At 41.1% G+C, this 24,672-nt stretch overlaps 1 protein-coding gene across 8 annotated transcripts in view; it reads right to left on the bottom strand.

Moving 5' to 3' along the window:
* Positions 1 to 24,672, bottom strand: part of utrn (utrophin) — a 242,331-nt gene that overhangs the window by 136,915 nt on the left and 80,744 nt on the right. For 7 of the 8 annotated variants that reach the window (XM_036147379.1, XM_036147378.1, XM_036147377.1 and 4 more), the window contains 6 exons: positions 24,658 to 24,672; positions 23,419 to 23,627; positions 21,609 to 21,726; positions 20,582 to 20,787; positions 19,570 to 19,724; positions 19,266 to 19,455 (listed from right to left, as the gene is read on the bottom strand). The exon at positions 24,658 to 24,672 is cut by the window's right edge and continues 106 nt beyond it. In XM_036147379.1, coding sequence (XP_036003272.1) covers positions 19,266 to 19,455; positions 19,570 to 19,724; positions 20,582 to 20,787; positions 21,609 to 21,726; positions 23,419 to 23,627; positions 24,658 to 24,672 — 893 coding nt within the window. Of the gene's footprint in view, positions 1 to 13,248; positions 13,832 to 19,265; positions 19,456 to 19,569; positions 19,725 to 20,581; positions 20,788 to 21,608; positions 21,727 to 23,418; positions 23,628 to 24,657 lie in introns of those variants that run through there. The other variant, XM_036147380.1, reaches the window with a different exon arrangement.

The following is a 24,672-nucleotide window of genomic DNA, read 5'->3' as shown; positions in this document are numbered from 1 at the left end:
TTCTCTGGTCTTGTTCCCTGGAGTTTGCTAACAAAACCTCTGAGGCCTTCCCAGAACAGCTGTAGTCATGCTGAGATAGTTACAAACAACTCTTTTTTACTACTTAGATGTCTTCTGCAGGCATCTGGTTGAACTACGTTGCATTTAGCAGAATCGTAGTGAGTGGAGCTGAATACAAATGTAGACATTTTTTGTAAAAAAAAAAATACACGATTACGCTTTACTTTCTGCTTGTCACAGTTTTTTTTTTAGGCATTACAAATGTGTTTGTGTCGCCACGGGGAACTGGCCAAACTAATTTAAACTAGAACTTGAACCTTAAACTTATAGAGACCCAAATCAATCACGATGCACTTTAGTCTGAACTCTCCAGTGTGGGGAATCCGTCTTCCTGATTTATTTTCTTAAACTGGGCATTTGAAATAAGGCATCTCTGACAAAACCCCAAAACTAACCGAATAATAAAAGTAGATTCAAACTCTCTGTGGACGTCTTTCATTTGTCTCTGTCTGCTTTCTTGTCCCTCTACCTGTTACACTGAGGGCTTATGATTACAACTTATATAATTTATAAAATGTTAGGTTGACTGAGATGGGGGTGACTTTGCACTATCCACAGCAACATGTAGCCTCTCAAATTGGAGCATTTTTTTATTTTTTTATTTATTTTTTTACATTTATTGATGTTTTTTTTTTTTTTTTTTTAAAAACCCTAATCAAAATCAAAGCAACCAATGCTGAAACATCATGACTACGGTAAATAAATATCAACATACATATCCTGGTAGAGGCGTCCTTGTATCTCCGAGTTAAAAGTTCAGCGATCCATCAAGACGACAGCTGCTATCCCTTTGGGGCAAAAAGATTCAGCTGCAGGGAGATTTGGACTCTGCAGACATACGTGTCTTTTAGAGACCACTTTCCAAACGGGAGGAGAATATAAACCGCAGAATATTGTAGTTCTCTAACATCTTTGCACCATCTTACAACCCCCTGTTGTACATAACTTCGTCGCTCTAGTTGGATGACATAAACGGTGCGCAATAAAGGCAGTTATAGTGATTTACCCGAGCACAAGGCAGAAAAAAAACCACTAAAAGTAAAAATACTGAGCAAATGGCAACGAATAAAAAAAAAAATACAACGGAACAAGAGAAAATGAAAATATTTTAGTGAAGCAAACATCCACTGAGACGAGCAGATGTGACAAAATATATAGTATCAGCTAGATTCCCAAGGCATGTACGTACAGATAGTTGTGACAAGCTAAAAATTGTCGCCCTGTCACAACGTTGTTTACCCCAATCTTCAGACAGTAAGCTCTCCACGCCGTCAAGACAGATTAGAAAAGGTAAAACACATTAAATGCTACACTGTGCAGTAACGATGCCAGAGGCTTTGTGATGCGTGCTACCAAACTTGAGGGCGCAAGTCTATCTTTTAGCCAAAAAACAGCAATGGGATTTTAAATTTTTTTTCCTGTTGCTTGTGTCAAGCTGTCTGATATTATGCTCATCTATGAGAAATTATCTAGTCTTTGTAATCCAGCTACAGCACTCTCCTCAATTACAGGCTCCCTTGGTAAAGGTGGGTAAAAAAGCCTTAAAAATAAATAGTTGTTATGGAGACTTGAGTCCAAGATGTCGTTCTTTGCTGCTTCACTAATACCGAGTGAATAATGTATTTTTTAACCTTCCATGCAATCTTCCTCTCTATGTATTAGCAAGATAAACCCAGGTCTAGAGAGCCTTATAATAGCTCACCAAATATATAGTTACTGTTACAACTGTGTGTACTATATTATTAGTAAATATTGGGATAGAATACATTAGTTGGCAAATATTGTCTTGTTTGTGTAAGTTGAGAAGGCCCCAAGTGCACACTGACTGGCAAACAAAGCTATTTAATAATAAAAAAGAAGAAATTACAGGGAAGGGTCACTGGGGGGAACAGGTATAGTAACACAAGGAGCCAGAAAAGAAAGAGAAGGGCTCTCTGCAGAGCAACGGGATAATGGGTAAGGTAGTGAAGGAATCAATCGAAGAAGTATGAACTTAAATACTGAAGGAAGTGTGACAATGGATGCATGTGTGCTCATCAGGGGGTATGTGGAGCAGCTGAGGCAGAATGTAACCAGGTAGACTGCTGGAGGGAGGCTATTACCACAGAGGGAGCTGAACTAAGACACAAGGAAACAGGTCCAAGGGGAACGCTTATATATGAGATATAATAGAAATAAAGCAATTTGAACTGAACAGAACACAAGCATAAGTAAGAAACTATACCTAAATGAGTTACTAATATAGCAACATCTGAAGGATTTAAATAATATCACTATCCAGCCCTACTTAGGTAACTTTTTAAGCTGTTGTGTGCTTTTTTAATCATTGCTCTGACTCTAGATATCAGCACATGGCTAATTTCTCCTATGCATTTCTTGATCTATGAATATCATCACATATCTTACTTAAATAGCATGCCCGCTTGTCTTTCCCATTTTGAAGAGTGACTAAAAGAGTGCCAACTTATATCGATACACTAGGGAAAAAGAAATCAGTTAACATTTTAAGATAGTGATTATCTGTTATAGACAGACAGACAGACAGACAGACAGACAGACAGACAGACAGACAGCCAGACAGACAGACAGACAGACAGACAGACAGACAGACAGACAGACAGACAGACAGATAGATAGATAGATAGATAGATAAACTAAAAATGGTAATAATTTCCTAAAGTGAGTTCCCCCCGCCTGAATCAATGTATTCAAATACAAGTTTGGATTTTTCAAAAAATATTCAGAGTGAAATCATCCTTAAAGAATAAATGATTAATTTATTATGTCATAAACATCTTTATCAAAAGTAAGACATTTTTTGTTAGTGGCAGTAGAACACCAACTTATATTTTTATTGCATATCCCATACCTTCTTTGATTTAGTCAACGTGTCGGTCATTCTTTTGTTGCTTTGAAAGCTACCAGGTATATTTAGTTAATAACGACCAAAATATTGGGAAGTTGCCAGAATTTACTCACCAATTCTAAACTAGAATAAAACATATTTTTGCACATCTCTGTTAAGTTAGAGATTAATTAACTTTGACTGAGTAACGACACATGTGCAAGTATGCGTATGACCTACATTTTCACATTGGGCCGGTTATCCAACTATACTACAATCACAACCTTTAGCACTGAAGTACGAGGCCATCCGAACTGAGTTAGTATCATGCAAACAGGTAATCCGACAAGAGGAGCAAGGCAGACAGCAGTCATGTCAGAGGGAAGGTCAGACGAAGCAAGGGGAGAAAAAAGGGACCTAGCCTGCTCATCGATTGTCCCGTCAGTCATTCAGTTGCCATAGCGCTGTCTGGGCAAGGCGGGGTCTAACATGAGCTATAAATAGATAAAATGATGCAGAATGGGAGGGGGACCGAGGGGAATTAGAGTAACACTGCTCAGCTGAGAGAAGGAGGTGTTTGGCTGTGCAGTTTTTCCGAAGCATGTTCACTGGTAATTACTGGTGAAGATTTCAGAATTTGATCCAAGCCAGATGCCAAAAGAAAATCTTTGACCATGAGAACAAACAGACCGCGCTAACACAACCTCAAGAAAATCACCTCGAAAACCGATGATTAACCCTAATCCCATTTTCTATTTTCAAAGCTTCAGCAGCTAAAATCGTTAAAATATTGACTACGTGCGGCTGAAGCCAATTTCTCAAAACGATAACTGAAAAACCTTTAGCTCAAAGTGAATGGATGTAATACTTTGTACACAGATTGCACTCTCACCTGAACAGCCAGGTATTCGGTGAGTGGCACCAGTAAGGCATAACATTACGATTAACGGATGGCGTGATGGGTAACGCTTTAGCTGCTAAAGCAACCCAGACCAGTAGAGGCATGATCCCCTCTGGATGCTGGGGGTTGCTATCTGCACTGCAAAAACAGAACTAAAAATAAGTAACATTTTCTCGTAATTAGTGTATTTGTCCTTGATTTGAGCAGGTAAATAAGATGATCTGCCAATGAAGAGTATTTTTACCCCTAAAATAAGATGATTAGATATAATGCACTTAAAAAAAAAAAGTTGATGGAGACCAGTTGTTCCTATTTTATGTGCAAAAATCTTATTCCATTGGCAGATTATCTTATTTACCTGCTCAAATAAAGTACAAATTTCAAGAGAAATTAACTTATTTTTAGTTCCGTTTTTTGCAGTGTGACACCAAGATGTTAGCAGCACATCATTTAATTCCTCTAAGTTTTCAATTAGGGCTTCAACGGATCAAACTTGTTTGTGCAGCACATCAGACTAGGAGCTAATTGTGTGGGGGAGCTATGTCAGCACACTTTTCTCTGATGAAGTTTATAACAGTACCTGGGTTAAGAACAAAAGAAAAACAATATTTGTTCATACTTGAAAGCCAAGCCAAGATATTGCCCCTGCTGGATCAAAAGTCTAATTGCAGTAGATACCTGCATCTGAAATGAGATGCAAAACGACACATGGGGAGATGCAAGCAATGATACCATAAGCCAATTTCCCAGTAATGCCCTTCACTTAAGCATTTACTTTAATTACTGAAGTCAATAATGTACATAAACTACAGATTTTAGATCTACATACATACATACACACAGAGCAGGTAATAAAAAATCATATTTAGTTATTTATCGATGCTAACCCTAACCCCAACAATGCTTCCTGAGGTGGTACGTCTCAAAGTAATATCCAGATAATATCACAGGACCAAAGGTTTACCAGCAAAACGTTGCCCGAAGCATCACTGTTTCTGCAGGATTAGGTTATTTTCTTCCAGCCAACCAGCTACAGATGCAATATAAAGGACAATATGGTTTATCAGAGGAGGCCTACTTCATTGCTTCATGGTCAAGTTCTGAAGCTCACGTAATTGTTGGAGCTTTCATGGGTGGATAGGAGTCAATAGGAGCATCTTGACTCAGAAGTCTGAGATGCTTGTGTATCCTCACCTCTCTCTATGACAACAGCAACAACTCCTTTAATAATTTAAGTCTGTGCCCACATAAGCCAGACTTCCCCCCCCCCCCCCCCCACATGCATCAACAAACCCCATCACAGTTTCTTCCTTGCACCACTCTTGATAGATCCTGACCACTGCAGAAGCACTTAGGCACTTTTCCCAGCTGGTGGTCATACTGTTAAGCCAGATCGGTGCACCTCTCCATTGTCTCACGCATGCTGGGCTCTTCCAAGGGCAGACTCCCAGTGATTATCTAATTACTGCGATTAGCAACGTCTAATTGGAACTTTAAAATTAAAAAAATTAGCTCTGGCGCTAACTCTGCTAACCTACTTTGTCGTCTCAGGGAAGAGGAAACGAGGAGAGGGACGGGGAGGAGGAAAACGTGCCTACAAGCCAAGCAGAGGAAATTCATTTGGTTTGGGGGGGTATATCATTTAGCCACTTAACTTCATAAACAAACACAAACATAGACCATGAGACATGGAGGGATAACATTCTGCCTGACCCTATTGCCCCTGTTCGACCCTTTCTACCCTCACCCTCTTCACTCTGCATTAACAATTGCCTTAATCCCCCCCTGTAACTCTGCAGACAATTGCACAATTTGCGTATGGGGGTCTGACTGCGAATGTGTGTCGCATGCTGAGGAATTCAACACCGTTTCTCCAGATTAGAAGAGTTACCCTCCGCCAAGCGTCGCCCACAGCGACCAAAGGTAATTGCTTTTTAATTAAGCCTCCGGCACTAATCCCGACGATATTTAGCAGGCACGAACTGGCGCAGACACCCGTACGTTGCCACACACAAGCGCGGAGGAAGGAGACGGAGACAAAGGAGGAAGTCGTTCATCGAGACCCGCTGGGTGGATGTTTGTGGGTTTTGTTGATTTTTGCTCTTCTGCTCTCAATGGGAGGCGAGGAAGGAGGCAGAGAAAATGAAGTTTCACATGTGCTCAGGCATTAAATTTATTTTTTTTTTTACCCCATAGCCTACCTGGGAAAAAAAAAAAATCATCAGACTGAAAATGAATACGAGGCAGTGTGAGTGCATCTATGCCTCCACGGACTAAAATGGGAAAAAGTAGTCATCTGTCTTTCTTCCCCATCTTCCCAATACCCAATCCCTCCTCGCTCTCATCATTTTCAACCCTTTCATGTTTCATATAATGTTTTTACATATGTCTGTCACCTCTTCTATATCCCCCTAAAAAAATTTTTTTTTAAAATACGTGCTTGGTAGCTGCTTCCGGCTCTGTCATGAATTATTTTTGCGTATTTTTTTTTTTCTTTCCCTTCTCAGAGAAGCTTAAACCATTTCCTGCGGGATGAAGAGTTGAAAAAGCCTCTTTTCTTGAAGACGCTTGCATGATAACTATGAAACACACTAAACCAATAAACACCCACATGTGAGCACTGTTGGAAATCAAATTCGATCCTGCGTCGCCTCGTCTGACTGGGAGCCTTCCTTTGAAGTCTGCGGTCCCGTGTGCGACGGTGCAACCGGAGCGAAGTCGAGGCTTACGTTCGAGCTGTCGTTCACAGCTCGCAGGGATCCCTTCCTGTCGCCGCTGATCCCCTCACTAAACTTTCTGGAACATCTCACGGAGCTGATGTCAGACGTTTAAACCGCGTTACGTAAAAAGAACATTTTTAATTTAATGCTTGCGTCTACTGAAGCTACACCGAGAAGCTTGTACTAGGGAAGAGACTAAGAAGATTTCGGTCTAAACTCTCCTCTGTATGTCTGTGATGTTATCTCAGCTGACAAGATGGGGGGAAAAAAAAAACATAAAATATAATACGTTTACATTACAGGGAAATATGGAAATGACTCTCCAAGGATGAACAGTCACATAAAAATTGCATTTTCATAAAGCAACCGCGCTTTCAGATTGAGCTACCCAACATATTGAATCGCAGTAACCAGTATTATAAGCGCTTAAAGCTGCTTTACTGCTATATTTCATTCCTGCGTGCCCCATTCGGGTAACTGGATGGACTCTCGCTGCCGTCCAAGTCTACACTGCAAAAACGGATCTGAAAATAAGTAAAATGTTCTTAAAATTTGTGTTTTTGTCATGGATTTGAGCAGATAAATAAGATTATTTGCCAATGGAATGAGTATTTTGATCCCTAAAATAAGATAATTAGATATACTGCACTTGAAATAAGATGATGGAGATGAATTGTTCCTGTTTTAAGTGCAAAAATCTTATTCTATTGGCAGATCATCTTGTTTACCTGCTCAAATCAAGGAAAAATACACAAATTGTAAGAACATTTTACTTATTTTTAGCTCCGTTTTTGCAGTGTAGATGTTAGAGGCTGAGTAGGTAAAGCCCAAAAAAAAAAAAGAGTGGTGGGAACGCTGTGACTGATGAAAAAGAAAGAGCAGATTGAGGAAAATGCAGGATCTCACCATTACATAATTCAGCAACAACCTCACAATCAGCTGCTGTCCCGACATTGTCCGAGCTCTACATTCAGACGGGGTTTGGCGTTTGTTCTGCGGAACATTGTGGTCCCAAATTAGTCACCCTGCCTTGTGCTGTAGCCAGAGGTACAGTAGGGAAAAGCGATTGTTTTTAATCATCATCTCTAATTACTTGTCATAATGATGAGACAGTAATTGTTTTGGCAGACAGATCCTTCGTCACCGTGTTGTTCCCTGCTCTGAGTTCATTTTACTCAGAGCATGCCAGTTATAAACATTAAACTGCTTTGTAGGGTAAATTTGTAAAATTCAGCGTACCGAACTTCACGTAGACATAGTTAATTATGTTGTATTTAACAGATCGTTAAAAGGAAAAAGAAAACATCAACGTTTATGGGTTTTTTTTGTACTTTACCTCAAACATGTATTGGCAGATTACTTGATTAATCAAATAACTCAATAGATGAGTTAAATAAATCTTCCATATCCGCAGTCATAACTGTAGTTTTGACTTGTTTAAGATGCTTAACCTCTCTGAAATATCACGTATGCGCACATCTTCACAAAAAGAAATAAACAAATCAAAACACTACAACATGTTGCATCATGTTTCATAGTAGTTCTTCTTCTGTGTTTTTTCCCCTCAGTGGCATTTCTACGCCAGCATGACTGACATGGTTTTCTCCCCTGGAGATTACAGTCTATATATAGCACAATTTATGTTTAATCTCCCTGTGATATAACGGCAAAAGCCATTTCCAGTTGCTTTGTTTTTGTCGTAGCAAAGGATTTACGTCTGAGGGGCATACTGCTCTGTGCTACTATTGATGCCGTTTCTCCTGGGTACCTTCTCAAGCTCTTGTTTTTTTTTCCCAACCTCTACTATCTTAATTTGGTACAAAGAGAGGTCGCGCAGGCTCCCATCTCCCTTTGTGTTGATTTAGCCCACTGCTGGACAAGATAGAGATCAGCTCTTTGCAGAGAAATCTGGAAGTGAAGGAAATTTGGTTAAATTAAATCCTCCTCCAAGCATTACTGGTAAACGCTCCAGCTGTTCAGGAAGTGTAGAAGACGCAGTATTATTGAGCGGACCCGTCTTTCCGAGGTTCAAGACAAGATCCTGTATGTGATTAATAATTCAGCTGCACAGATTGACCCGTTTCTTTAGAGTGGCGTCAAGGCTAAATGACTAAATGGCACCGTATGTTGTCACCCGGGGAATAAAGATATAAGTGGGTGGAAGAATTAGTTAGAGGAGAGCAAACAGCGCAGAAATTTAATGATTAAAAAGATGACAGATGTAAACAGGAAGAGAAGAATGGCAATGTAAGCAGGTGCTACAAGTGGAGGTTTTGTGGAAATTGATAAAGCCAAGAGGAAAGATGACAGGGGAGGAAGAAGAGATAAAAAAGGAACCTTTCTATCAATCGTCTCAACTGAAGAAGCTTTGTAGAGGCAATCAAAGTTTCATAAAGATGCTAAAGGAGAAGCAGTAGGAAAGGGAACGTCTACTAAAAAAAACAAAGACATTTGCTAAGCCCCAAATTAGACATTTTGAGAGTAATAAATCATTAAAAACGAGCCTTGTTTCCTCCCGCAAAACAGATAAAGTACAAAATCATTTGAGCTGCGTTCGCAACAGAAATAAGACACCAAAAAAAAAAAAAAAAAAACAACTGAAATGTAACAGGAGCCGCAATTATCTTCCAGCAAATGTTCCACTTCTATTCAAAGAATTAATTATCCTCGACAGGAGAGGGGGAAAATGTCCAGCGGTGGAAGAGAACCACCAAAGGAAAAAAGAATCAGTGTTGACGCTTATAAGGTAAACAGGCAAGAAAATGAGGGTCAAAGAAGATAGAGGTAATGGGACCCATTGAGATGGGGATTTATAAAAGCAATTTCTAAGTAAAGTCTTTTGAATACCAAATGGGGTAAATCTCTGCTAGCCGGAGTTTTTCCCCGATCGAGTGAATCCGACTTTCTGCGCCTGTGTTTGTGCGCGGATTACATGTCGTAATCTCCTCTCCAGTAGGAGAATGCGATGTTTGTCAGCGCCGCAGACGTCAAGATACACGGTTTCTATTGCCGTTTTCTTTCAGTGCGTGTGTGTATCAGCTCAGTAGCCAAGTCCTCACCGTAGCCATCGGCAAAAGATGGGAACACTAGACGCAGAGCTAAGACCCTGTCCCTGAAGAATAATTGTCAAACTAAGAACTGAAGGAGCAAGAAAGAAAAATACTGAGCAAACCATCTTATGTCCTCTCACTTAAGCTGCTCGCTGGATTGCCTCCTAACCCTGTTGGGTAGAGACAGAATGAGAGTGAAAGCCGAATTTGAGAAAAATGTAAGAAGGGACACTTCTAGCCAGGCCTTCATAGTCTCGACTTCAGTGTCTTCTTCTCTTTTTGTGTCACATAAGTGGAACAAAGAAAAAAAACGCAGACATGGCGCTGAATGCAAGATCATATTTCTTTTGAACTCCATCCTCTCAGTTTGAGGGACACTCCCGTCCGTCCTGTATCATCCTGGAGTCCTGCAGAGGAAGCCAGAGACCGATCCATGGATCACGATGCCGGCTTTTTTTTCTATCCAACTCTGCTTTTAGTACCTACAAAACAGCGTGGGGATTGACCTCGATACATTTTTAAGTCTGCGTGGAATATACTATATTTTGCACACAGCAGAAGCATCACTGTTGCCTTTAGACACGAAGTATACGCCCTGTTTTGTCCTGAAGATATTTCGGAAATGTTTCTTTAAGAGATACTAAAACAAGAGGAATTGATATTAAAAGTAACACGACTCTACCAATGTCCTCTCTGGACCCAAGAAACGCTTGTGTCAATGACAAAAACATCAATTAAGTGCTTTGAGAGGCTCAGACTGACACCCAGGACAGCGTCCCGCCGGACCTGAACAGCCCCAGGTTCACACATCATGGGAACAGATCAACAGAATAATTTATATCAATTGCAATTAACTTAGTGTTCACCCATCTGAAGCATCCCAACAAGCCTGGAGGTTTGTTTTTTTTGGTTTTTTTTATTTTACTCTGATCATCACAAGGAGGAGTTACAGAGACCTCCACTTGCGATAAAGAGTGCATGATGATAAACCACACAGACATTATAAGGTTAGGCTTCCTGAAAGCCACTAATGGAAGTGTGTGCACAAAATCCATTGCTGTAGTCAACACATACGCGCACGCGAGGTTCTGGCTCAATAAATGGGTTTACTGGACATGGGAGAAGCTAATATGATACAGAAACAGACAAGAAATTGGCAGGAAACTTGAAGGGTTCTTTTTTCCTCGTTTATATCGAGTGGTGATAGAAAATAAGATTTTTGTGTCGTTGCTCCCGTCATCTCATCACAACGTTACACTGAGAATTAGCAGAAAGAGCAATTCAGAACAGCAGAGCAGTCAAATTCCGGGTTTCTAAGTGATTTAAGTACCATTTCACAACTTCTGCCAATAAGAAGTCAGTCTGCTGTGAATGATATAAAAATGTTGATTGGAAGAGAAATCCTATCCTCCTCTTCTTTAATTGTCTGGCTAAATTCTAAATACCATCTAAGCAAGTTTAATAGCGTTTATAAATGCGTTTCCTTGTTATTCCACTGCCTTTGACTCACTTGGTGAGCGTGCATGGCTATGCTTGTGCTCCAAACGTTTGCATTCACATGCATATAAGAACTGAGAGTGTGCATGCCTGCAGACTACAGAGTCTAAGGAAGCGTGAAGGAAAATATCCCTGAAATGAGTGCCAGCCAAGATACCAGGGGGGAAAGCGGAGGTTATCTGCCAGGACCTGAGGCTCTAACTGCTAATGCTAGCACTTGCTAATAACCCCGAGGATCCCGACGGAGCTGAAGGACAGAGGGGTCAGAAAGCTGGGCTCTACGCCCGTGCCCTGGCTCATATGTCAGGGGGCAGCAGGCGAGCCAAGAGCAAAGGTGCAAAGAGTGTGGAGCCCAAAGGCCAGAGCTCGTGTCACAGGAACAGCAGGAACGACAAAGCATGAGTGCATATTATCTCTAATTTAGGGCCGCTTCTAAAGTGGGCTTTGTTTAAAGACACGCGCGCGCACACACCGCTGGAAGCGACGCAACAGTAATGAGAGTAGGAGGACACCCCTCTGGAGAGAAGTAGGCCTTTCAGCCAATTCTCAGCCATTGATTCAGAGCAGAGACACAGAGCAGAGCCACCAGGATTCACTATAAACGAAACAGCCATGCCACTCAGCAGCTCTGTTCACCAACAGACCAGACCTGCCGCAGACTTGCAAATGGTCCAACAGAGAGACAAGAAAACAAGGAGTCCAGGGCTAAGCTGGAAGAAGGATTTTATGAGGATTTAATCAAGAAGAATCACATGAATACATCGTTTTAATAAAAAATAAAAAATCCTCCTAACTCAACCCACCGAGTCAGACAATAATGTGAACCGCTTTAGCATCAGCACTATCCCAAAACAGAACAAATGGCCAGACCCAGGGGGAAGCACCCAATGAGCCCCATGAAAATCCATCATCAGGAAGTTCCTGTTCCAGTCTGGCAGCCAGTAAGGGCACCCCAGGGAGGTGGGACCAGTCTGGCATTACACTAGCCCCTCCTCCCAAGGGGAAGGCCAAACAATGCTGGAGTGACAAATGCAACTCAGGAGAGGGTAATTGGGTGCAGAGTAAGTGAAGCCTGCGACCAGCAAGGTTACGATCCAGGTAGATCTGGCTCCAAAGGATGTTGAACGGCGTCCAGATGCGCAAGTCCAGAGTTTAATTAGTGCTTACTGTGCATTCCCGCTGAGCAAAGTGTGCAAACAAGCTCTCAATCACAAAAATGACAAAAACAAATACCCGTAAACAAAGGGGAAATGCTTGAAGGAGCGGCAGACAAATCACAAATGGCGAAAGCTGAAAAAGTAATCCTCAACTCTGCTGCTTTTCTGAGGGCACAGCGATGGCAAATCTCAGCATCTGCTCGTCCTCTGCCCTTAATCTGAGAGCAAGTTGCTGATGTGCAACACGACGGAGAGAGCAAGGACATCCAGAGCGATCGCTGATGATCAACGACGACGCAAAACGAGATCAAGCACTGCACACATCACTGGTCATTTTCTCTACGGTAAAAAAAATCAATACAGCTGACAAAGGGCAGGGACGGAGTCAACTGATGCGCGCTCTGTTGGGTCCTCACAATAAATTTCTGTTGTTTAGCCACGCGTCATCGCCGAAGTGACTTAAACATCTAAAGAAAAACAAGCCCTCGATCATTCCTACTGCTGACATAAGCTTCTTTAACTAATACAGTAGATGGGGGCCAGTAAAACAGACAAAAACAGGAACAGATTTTTACAAATCAGTCACGGTTAAATGTCTATAAGTATGAATTTAGCTAAAATATAGGCAACAACATGTTAACTGATTAATTAATAAAATAAAATACTATAAAAAGCGATTTAAATGTCAAGCAAAGTGCCTAAAAAAATTACTTGAATGAAAAAGGCCAAATATAGGAGAGAGAAAAAACTAAAGAGGAGACAAAGACAGTAAACTTTATGGTCAACTACAGATTTTTGAAGTCAAAATTAAAAGAACAAACAAAGAAATCTCTTAAAAAATACACAATTTTAAAAAAGGAATCAAAATCAAACAAGAGCTTCAAACCGACTCAAACAAAAGCCGCATAAACTTTGCCAATGTGCATCCAGAAAGTTAAGAAAAAAAAAACTTAAAATTTCCCTCTGAAGTTACAAAAAGCGCGGACTTTGTTCCTCCGGCTTGGGTCGCTGCACGTACCTTGCAGAGTTTCTGGTAGCGCGGCGAGGAGATGGCCATCCTCTGGAGCCTGTGTAAGAAGACCACCACTTTCTGGAGGGAGGTCCGGACCATGGCCATCATCTTAAGACTGCTACAAGTCTGCAGCAGCCTGCTCCCGGTCCGCATGCTAGCACTGCCCAACCCCGCTCATATTGTCCTCCCTCTCCCTCTCCCCAGCCAAGCGACCAGACCCCAGCCAAGCTGACGTGACGCGTGCACGCACACACAAAAACGCATGCACTCAGAGAGAGAAACACTCTGAACGCGTCTGAACTCGGCTCAGAGTGATCCCACGCTTCATCTCACACACACACACACACACAGACACACGCCGACAAAAACACAGTAAGAGATTAGCTTTCTCTCTCTCTCTCTCTCTTTATAAACACTCTAACACATCACTCAGCACACGCACGATGGAGGCAAGCCGGACAAGACGAGACACTCACTTTCTCCTCCACGCGGACATTCACACGCGCACCCCGACCGCAGAAGCAGAAGAGAGAATTATACAAATCACTTGTGACGGCACCCCGCCGAGTCAGACGAGGATGACAGCGAGAGAGAGAGAGAGAGAGAGAGAGAGAGAGAGAGAGAGAGAGAGTGAAACGAAGACGGAGAGAGGAGAGGAGAGGGAGAGGAGAAGAAAGTGCCGGCACGCCAGGACGGGATGAGAGGAGAGAGATGAGGAGAAGGCACGAGTTGCACTGGACAACGAGAGCGAACGCTCACACGAGGCTCACTTTTTACTGCCTGTGATCAGGAGAGAGGAGGAGAGGAGAGGGAAGGAGTCAGAGAAACAGAGCGAGAGAGAGAGAGAGAGGGGGGGGGAAACATGAAACGCGGCAGCACGAGGGAAGGCAAACAATGACTCTGCCGTGAAGAGAGGATGACATTACGCCAGGCAACGAACAGATCGATACACAAGAGACAAAAGAGATAAAAGTGAAAGAGGAGAGATGGAGCGAGAAACAAATGAGATGCAAACACACGACTGAGTTAGAAAGCGGGAGGGGGCTTTTTGCAGGCATCCAGTTTTCCTAGAAGTATCGGTCCCTTTCGTTTCCTTTGTTGGCGGTCTGAGGACGCACGCGTCCACGACTTGGACTGACGAGAACTCCCAGACGGAATTGGGAACGCACGGATGAAGATCTGGAAACATCTATGCAAAACGTGCAACTAAAAGCACCAAAACAATTCAAAATAAAGTCAGGATAAGTCCAATAAAAATCATCCAATCAGAATCAGACGATTTATTGCTTGATCAGCTCTGATCGATAAACGGCGGGTCGAACCCTGACTGACTCACTTTTGAACCAAAAATAAAACCATTAGATCAATAAACGCATCAACCAACACGTCACTCTGGGTTCAGATTAGCAATTGGAGCATAAATGGAGATAATTCTATAATTCCTTCATTTTATGTTGGATTCTAAACTACTGCCTCCATCGACAGGAAACTGGATTTTGCCCTCCGACTTCCAGCTTCCAATTTTTTACAGATTCAGGTTTTCTTCATCAAATAAAACTGAAAACCCTGATCTGTGCATCTCTAAATCCCAGTTTAAATTGTATGCTCTATACAGACATAAAAGCGCTTCTCTTACAAAGCTTTAAAACTTTGGATACTGACTGTCAGACTTTTCTTTTCTTAGCACTGAGTAACTTACTCTGCTGTTCTTCAAGGAAGACGTTCCATAAATCTTATGGATCCGGACGCATCTGCCATTGAAATCAGCTCCCCTCTTATTGGACACCAAACGTTTAAATGAGGAAGATTACATGATGTGCAAACTTGAAAAGGTACTTAAAGACCAAAATTGTCCTTGCAAAAGGCTTTTTTATTAGCTGATTAGCTGAGAATACATGACAACAAATCGCAAAAGTTGGGGAAACCCAAATGAAAATGGGATAAAAGATGGGAGGAGAGTAGCAGAAGAGGAAAGGCTTTACACCGTACGTCAGAGCCTGAAACTGTTAAATATTTGGAGAAAATGTCAGCTGAAAGCAGTGGAGAGACAATATGAAGAGGCAAAAAGCCAAAAACAGTAAGGTTAAAGCGTATCTATGTGGGCAATTAATCAATAATTCAGCAGGAAGAGACCATTTTCCAAAAAGTCCTCTTTTTGATCAGTAAAGCAATAAATAAGCAAGAAAAAATTATACTGTAATATTATTATTACGGGTTATGGTAATGATGATATTGATGGCAATTAACCCACATTTCCCTCATTACTGTCATTTCCATCATTACAACACTCTATATAAGCTTTGATCATTGTTGGAATCTATTAATATGGGTAATAACAACAAAAACAACAACAATGCATATCATCTAAAGGATCATAGCCTACAAAATATTGCACCAGCAGTGAATTTCCATTGCAATATTGCACATATTAACACAGCAATGCAGTTTATTGCACAGTTCCAGTTTCTCTGAGTGTAATTGATTTTTGTTTTGACGAATTAGTCGAGAGAAGGAAAAAAAAAAAAAAAGAAAGAACTCTCCCTGTACGACAAGACGAGAGCAATTTATTTGAAGTGAGGATGAGCAGGCTTGACACGGACTCTTCTACATAATTACAACTCCTGCATTATAAAACAAGCACAAATTGACTGTCGCAGACAATTGCTGGATTATGCTGCGCAAAGGCCTGGAAGGTCTCTATATAAATGAATCGGAAAATAAAGACGCGTGGACTCACACACGCTGAAAAGCGGCCCGGTAAGCCCGCAGAAGAGCTCTGTTTAAACAAGGTTTAACCCACAAAAGCGTCCATTATAGTCACTCCACACATCACTGACTTGGACTGCTTCACAGAAAATCACCAGGCGGGCTAAGTGCATTGTTAGTTCTAGTTAAATGACGCTGGCTTTACTGGGTTTACAACAAGATATTCGAAGAAGAGCATGCTTCATCTGGTCAATGAACAAACAGCTCAGTCACCCGTAACAACACCCGCAGCCAAATACATAGATGTCAAACTTGATAAAAAATCATCTCTTCAAGCCGTGCACCCTTTTGAACTTTTCTGCTCCAGGCTATGATTGCAATACCTTCAACGGTGCCGGTGCACGAGCACCATGATGGAGTTTACTCTACGCCGCACGCCAGCTCTGGATAATGAAAAATCCCGCGTGAGCTGAAGTTTACGATAGCATTCATAGTCGGGTAATCATTTAATGCGCCGGGCCTGTGATGGATAGCTCCAGAAAAATACAGAGTTAAACGTATTTTCCCTAACAATCCGAGTTTTGCCCTTTACAAGAAGCAATGAACAGGAGAGAGCTGCAACTTCTGTTTGAGTGATGCAACCTGCTCGGCTCTCCGCTCCCATGCCACAGACATCCTCCAGCTGTCCTCAGAGAGATGCGCAGACAGCGGCTGAGACATTCGTCATTAAGTTTCATGGTGATCAAAGTAAACTTATGGATTCATAAAGAAGGAGAACACATTTTTTTCTGCGATATTTGTCAAAATGGTCAGCTCAGACGGCAGTGATCTATGGTGTGACTGGAATTATAGGCGGATGTCAGCATTTTGAAGGAAAGTATCTGCAGGAGCAAGACGTGACTTTATTGAAGGCCACATTTGCGTACGTCGAGTCTAGGGGTGGGCGATAAATCGATTTTATAGAAGAATTCGAATTTGCAATTTATGAGAATTTAATTTTTGGATTCTTTTTTTTTTTTTTTTGCCAATATACCCGTTGGGGCGTCCAAGAAACGTTATCAGTTTAATAATATCAGTCTTGCCAGGGGAAACAGTTTTGGTAATAGCATGCAATGTTGAATATAATATTCAAGAAAATCCATTGTCAATATAATTTTTTACCCTAGGATTTACTTTTTTTTATAAGTTTGAGGCTACATAGGTGAAGTGGAGCCCTTTCCTAGAAGCAAACTCAAAACTAGCTGGATGTATAAAACCACTAGCAGCAAACATTTTGGGTTATTTCTTTCATTGTTTACAATTGCAGGGCCTGCCATCTTGTTTTAAAAGCATGTTTCACAACTTGTATTATTTGCACTTGGAATTAGGTTAACTCTCATGCAAGAAGATTGGGGGGGGGGGGGGGGGGACATGATTTAAAAAATTATTTCTGGAATATTTAATGAGAAAAGAATTTATTACTGGCAACTGGATTTGGTATAATAAAATCACAGATTTTATTTCTAAGCCATATCACCAGCCCTAGTGGAGTCAGATATATATTTAGAAATACATGACAAAGCTGTGCTTGTTTCAGCTTTCTTAAACTAGTTAAACATTTGTTGGTGCAGGGTACTGAGGATGACCTGTAGGAACCTCAGCAGGGGTAAAATGTCTGACTGCAGCATCTGCAATAACATTTATGAGTACGTTAAGTGAGATACAATCAAAACCCTTCTGTAGGCCGTGTGATACTGACAAAAAAAAGCGCTTTGTAAGTTTAGGGCGGTCACGGCTAGTGAACCTGATTAATAAATCATGGGATAATAACCGGCAATACCCGAAATTACCTTTGCAGCATTTAAAGACCTCAATAAGCCGCAATTTGTGAGGAAACAAACTTAAATATTTATAACGGCATTGAAACCTCTCTGAAGTCTGACACCTTTCATTTTTATAAGGGTTTCACATTAAATAGGCCTCACATTCAGCTTTCTGTCTGGACTAAATGGCCAAAGATGGAGGAACGAAAAAGAGAATCCATATTTTCACAAATGTTTCTTATAAATCTAATTTAAAAAAATTGTGGCATTTACTAATGCACAGATGCTTTTTTTAATTTCATTTGAGCCCATGTTTCATTTAAATTCTACTAGACGGGAAAGACTTTCCATACCACGAAACAATAAATCATGCCGCTCTCAGTCCCGCTCTTAGCTGTACGGGGTTTAATATGAATGCAGCAGTCAGAATGCAAGCGAAAGTCGAGAATTAAAGGTAACTAAATACTAAATCATGGGCAGAGCCTTCAACTCAGTGTTCACACGCAGAGCGTCTGAGGTTTAACATCTGTCTTTGTTTCATTAACCCAGCTTCAATGGGTGAGAGCCATCCATCAAAGTCGACAGCGTCTGGTAATGAAACAAAAAGAGCCTGTGGGTTTTAATCAACTCTAAAAGCCCCCAAAAACGGCTGCAGACCAAGATTTTCCTTAAATTTAACCTTCAGTTACTTAATAAAGACGTTTAGCACAAACGCTGACCCTTTGCACGTATGACTGTGACAGATTATTTGGGATTTAACAACATAGTAGAAACAATTCAAGATAGAATATAGTGTAATACCATATAAACACAAACTTTTGTATGCATTTTCTGCATGCAAAACTGTACCTGGGTCTAATACAAGGGCAATAAAGTAATCAAATCAGTTTTATCTATGTTGACCTATAGTACTTTAAACCAACAGCGGAGAATTTTGGCACAATTGCATAATACTGCAATCTTTTTCAGCTCTAAAAGAAGTGCGAGACTGAGCTGTTTCACAATGCCACCTAAAGTGCAAACATGAAATCCAAAGGAGATAAGAAGAGTCGGCGTCTGCAGAGGAATATTTTAAATATAAGAGGGATGTAAAAAAAAAAAAGATTTGCACTCGTTATAAATGCTGAGGCAGCTAACGGGGACTCTGAGGTGATACTGATACATAAAGATGATGGGTGTCAAATGATCCCGAAGGGAAGGTCTGGGTAAATGACAAAGCGAATGAAAGGAGGAGAACATACACACAATCTGAATTCCTAAGCAGCGCAGAACAAGGGGGATCAATGAGCCACGTTCGGCGAATACAAGCGCTCCCCGTGCCCTCTGCATGCCCCTCGCATTCACACACCTTTAACCAGGAGCGAGCACAAAGACGCGCCCGTCCACACTCACACCGCAGCGTCGGCTCCGGCCGGTGAGGGCTGCGTTAATGAAGGATGACACTGAGATAATGGGCTATCACCTGTGCATGAATTAGACACACACATTGGGTTCTTTCTCTATTTCCAGCCCTACCTCCAGTTGTCGCCTCAGCTCTTTCGCGTGGGCCGAATCCTGGGACACGTCCTCCCTCTGGGAGGCGTCGGCCAGCACGGTGACCGTTGTTTCGGCCTCCTGGAGCCACCTGAGGAAGGCCTCCAGCTCCTTTAGAGACACCTGGACCTCTTTCAGCTCGCTGTCCAACTGAGCGTGGCGGTCACTGGCCCTGCAAGATTAAATGAAATTAAACAAATATGAGACAGAAGCACAAATAGTCGCTCTTAATGTTGCTTAAAAAAAAAAAAAACAGAGTAAGGCATACAGGTGAGTGTGGGTTTACCTCTGGTTGATGCTGTTCCAGGCCACATTCTGTTTCTCTGCAACCTCTTTGATCCTCCTGGTGTCATCAGAGGAATATTTTTGTAAAAGGTGATTGGAAAGCTCGTTGAAGGCCGCGACTGTGGCTTGGTCTCGGCCCAGAGCTTGGAAGAACTCCTGCACAGACATAATGTTCACAGGCACTGAGAATGTCGCAGATTCACTGATCATTAAGAGGGTCTAAAAAGACTTAATGGTCGACCCCGTTGGCTTAAATTATTTCAGAGTTTTAGAGATGCTGAACCGACATGAAGCGGGAGAAAAGAAAAGATGGACGGACAGACCCGCTTCTATACTGTATTTTACTGATCCATACTTAAATCAAATTCTATACTATTCTAGAAAGTGAGAGAACACCTTTTCTTATTTTTTATTCAGCGTCCTGCATTTCTTTAACTGCCTTGGCCTCATCTCTAAGCCGAATACAACTAAATCAAATTTTAGTTTAGTTTTCCTTTTTCTGATCTGCAGCTTCCTGTGTTTGTTCAACCTCTTCTCATCCAGGCAGATAAAATAACTTCAATCAGTGTTAGGACACACGTCATGCCTATGTGACCGAGGGGGCTTCTGCTCTTTTGACTTTAAATAGACAATTACTCATCATGACCACACCAGACGGGAGGGGTAGGCGCTTAAAAAGCAAGCTGTATTAGCTTAAACTCAGACGCCCCCTAGTGTTTAGTTCTCAAAACATTTGAGTCTCATTTAAAGAAACGCTCATTTAAGATCGTGTAGGTGCATGAACGTTATTAAGGATCAAAGTGAAACTTCAGAGGAGGGATTTATTCATTCCCAACTTAAGACAGCAGCACAAAAGCCCTCTAATAAGAGTCAAGTTTTGCTTTCAGTCCACCGGGGAAAATACCCTGGAGTAGATGTCTAGTCTACCGTAGAGACAAGGACACAGCATCAAAGTAAATGACCTCAGGAATTACAGGCATAATGGATTAGAGAAAGTGGATATCTGCCCTAACCTTGGAGTCCTCGAGCTGTTTTGTCAGGGGATCCGTGGCCCTCTGGAGAAGGTTGTGGAAGCGTCCTTCGTTATGAGCAATAAGACCCTTCACCTCCTTCCTCTTCTCCTCCCACTGATTGCTGTGGACAGTCATGCTTTCAAGCTCCTGGAGTCGAGCTTCGACGCCTTGCTGAGTGCTGTCCCACTGGCTGCGCACTTCCTCCACTACAGGACCAGAAATGACTTTATCAGTCCCCAGTAGGGAAAACTCTACTTTGCCACAAAGCATTACAATCAAGAACAAAACGTGTCAAAGCATGAGAGAAAAACCTCCAAGAATGAAATCTAATCAAGAATGGATTGAAATATGCGTAAATACGCATCAATAAGCAGTTTATCTGACTGTAATATACATCCAATTTGCCTCTAATTAAACTTAAACAGTAGACACATTGCAAAAAGGGAACTAAATGTAAGTAAAATTTTCCTGAAATTAATGCATTTTTCCTTGATTTTAGCAGGTAAATAAGACTATTTGCCAATGGAATAGGATTTTTGCACTTAAAATAGGAACAATTCATCTCCACCATCTTATTTCAAGTGCAGGATATCTAATTATCTTATTTTAGGCATCACAATACTGATTACATTGGCAAATAATCTTATTTACCTGCCCAAATCAAGGAAAAATACACTAATTTCAAGAAAAAATTACTAACTTTTAGTTCCCTTTGTTGCAGTGCATGGTTAAATAGTGTTACACTGGAAAACAGTGGCTTTGTACAACTTGACTGGCACAGGTAGGAATGATTTCCTGCGTTTCTCAGTTGTGCAGCGTGGAAGTATGAACTGTCTACTGATCTGAACCTTTTTTGGACACTGTCCTCCTCTCTAACACCGCTGCCAAAGAGTCCAGTTCATGTCTGGCCTTCCAAATGATCTTCTTCAGTCTCTTATGGTCAGGCATTGTCATTGTTTGAATAAAATTGGTCTGTATCCCTCGGCTCTTATTTGTCGTCGGACAACCCAAGCCGCTCTGCACGCACCTTTTTCAGAAGTAGATGTGCGGAGGTCCACGTTAGAGGTTTTGTTCTTAATGTTCTGCGCCAGGGTGAAGATGTCCTCCAGCTGGGAGTGACGCTGTTCCAGGTCGCCTTTGGTCACCTGCAACGAAGCGAAAAACAACGGCACGCATTTACATCAGGGCTTAGACTCATTGTTCATTTAAGCACATGAGATGATATAAACCACGGATTGAGTCTTTTTTTTTTTTTTTTTTTACATTTTGTAACAATACAACCACAAAAATGGCACAAATCCTTTTATTTTATTGTTCAAAGAGTGCATGATTGAATAAAATCAAGTACAGCCTAATTTAAACTAACAAGCTGAGTGAGGCAACCCATTAATACACCATACATTGTGTTAGTCTATCATGTGAAAAGATGTAAATAAGGGGTATAAATACTTTCGCAAGGTACTGTACCTTTTAGTTTAACCGATTAACACTCAATGTCCCCCTTACAGAAATAAAAGACGACGCATCAACTTTTAGACGCCTCATATGCAGTCTTTTCTACACCAACTTAATCTTCAGTAAATTTGAGCCATTAAGTTTTTCCTCCAATTCAACTCTCATTTCTGACCGACAAATGAGCTATTTCAGCGTATTTAATCCTCTTTCCCCAAATTAAAACAAAAAAAAAAAATAATTAAGTGCCGAGGGGAAGGGGTCATTTCCAGCTTTCACTGCTGCCAACTCGTAGAGTGTCGGCAGATTTATTTCTTACACAAAAAAATAAGCAGCAAATTAATTTTTTTTTAGCAACCAACTGGGTCTGGTTCAGGCCCCTATTAACCACAGCACAGAGTGTGAAGATGTCATGCTGCATTTACTGCGAATGGTAGACTATGAATACAATTAGTGGCAGCACAGCCTGCTTAATGAGCATCGGAGAAGGTGAGAGCACAGCCGCTGAGTGAGGAAAACATGAGCTGACTTTTTATTGTCTCAATGTGATGGCTAACAATTACAAGACGCATAACCACGGCAGTCTTTCTCCCATTTGTATGACCTGGCAACTCAAGATGTTCCCTTAAATCAGACCATAATTGCCGGCAAGAATAAAATGGAATAGAAATATTCTTTTATTGTCTCTCGGTGGTGAAATTCACGTGTCGCATCGGCAACATGAGAAGGAAGTCGAAGCATGCGGGTTCATTCAAAGGTAAAAATATAAAAAACTCTAATAATAAGAGGTCTTACATTAATTTACAGCATACTGTGCATTTATTACAAATAGCATGCTCAGATTCAAATAAATGTGCAGTTGAGTAAAATTTAAAATAAATCTACATGTGCATGTACACTGCAGCTCAAAAGTTTGGGGTCACCCCAAAAAATTTCATGTTTTTCCAAGAAAACTCACATTTTATTAAGCAAATGAGTCGCAAAACAAAGAGGAAACATAGTCGAGACATTGACAAGGTTAGAAATAATGATTTAGCCTTGAAATACTAATTGTGTCCTTCTTTGCTTTTGTCGAATAATCCTCCAGTTGCAGCAGTTCCAGCCTTGCAGACCTTTGGCTTTCTAGCTGTCAATTTGTTGAGGTCATCTGAGAAGATGTCCCTGCCCTCCCTGCCCCGCTTGAATTTTATGAAAAATTCAAGCACATTTCAAAATGACCCCAAACTTTTGTGCAGCATAACAACAGATTATTTACAAGGAATTGGAAAAACAGCAAACCAAATGCACTTTACAAAGTAGAAGGAATCCAATTAAATGAATAAAAAACAATCAGCCAGTGTTATTATACTGACTTTATCATTAATTCCCTTCCTCCATTCACTCACCTGAAGGCGTCCTATAGTCGTCCTGATCTCCGGCGTGTCCCCCACCGTGACAATATTAGACTTAAGCATCTGATCGATGAGAAGGAGCCAGTCAGCCAGCTCTGTGGCGGTTTTGTTCAGATCAGGGGTGTCTGGTGGGTACGCGACCCGATGATGGGAGTTCTCACTCGCCATGGTGGCCATCTGAACAGCCGAAGGCCCCGAAGACACTGGAGTAGGCGCAAAGACAGGGCAGAGATGCTTGTAAAATTTGAAAAAGGAAAACTTCTATTAATAGAAATATGTTTTAAAATAGCAACAGGGGCATATACGATCATCCTCATAGCAATGTTCTAGATTAAATAAGTCGATAAGGAAATGTTAATTTGATCCTATAACTGTGAGTTTCCAAATGCATTGGTTAATATTTAAAGTTCCCAAAAAAAAAAATCTACGTTTCCTTTGTCTAATTAAAGGCAAATCCCCCCTTTGGCCGAGGTCATGGTCCTACAGCAACACATAAGGGAAATCGTACTAGCACCATGTGGGAGAGTTAGTATGACGTTGTTTTTTCTGAAATGCTGTGGTAGTTTTCCATCCCATATATCAGGATGCACACTTTCCAAAAAGTTTAATTTCTTTTTATTTCCCCATTGGTCCACAGAGAATTTTCCTCAAAATTCTTGGGAATGATCAAGATATCCATTTGGAAAATAAGAGCCGGTTCCGCTTTGTGTCTGCAGAGGTTTTGACCATGGAAAATGAACCATAGATGCCATTTTTGCCCTGCTTCTTCTCTTCTTATTGTTGAATCATGAACTTTATCCTTAACTGAGACAAAAAAAACGCCAGCAGGGCTTTAGAAGTCGTTCTGGGTTATTTTGTGACCTCATGGATGAGTTTTAGATGCACTCTTGGAATCATTTTTGTAGCCAAGGGAAGTTTCACCACTGGCCTTATTGTTCTTCGTTTTTAGATCAGTTTTTTAATCCCTCAAGCTCCAAAACCATGATCTTTTATCCTTTCCACACCGAGTCAGACATTTCTCATTTTTCCATCAGAGAATGAAACTCTGCTTTTATAGATTTTGAGCCTACTTTATGTTTTTTTTTTTTTTTTTCCATTCTGCTGGTCAGGCAATAATCAGGCAAAAATGTGATTAACCACACTTATTTCATGATTTAAACCAGAAAAAAATCTGTAACAAGGCAAAAAAAAATAATTTTTGCACAGGAAAATGCATTTCTCATCATTTCTTACCAAGCTGTTGGTGCT

This window comes from Fundulus heteroclitus, chromosome 15, assembly GCF_011125445.2.
Source record: "Fundulus heteroclitus isolate FHET01 chromosome 15, MU-UCD_Fhet_4.1, whole genome shotgun sequence".
In the NCBI taxonomy this organism is placed as follows: Eukaryota; Metazoa; Chordata; class Actinopteri; order Cyprinodontiformes; family Fundulidae; genus Fundulus; species Fundulus heteroclitus.
The sequence above is the reverse complement of the archived record's forward strand: the minus strand, read 5'-3'. Positions and strand labels throughout refer to the sequence as shown.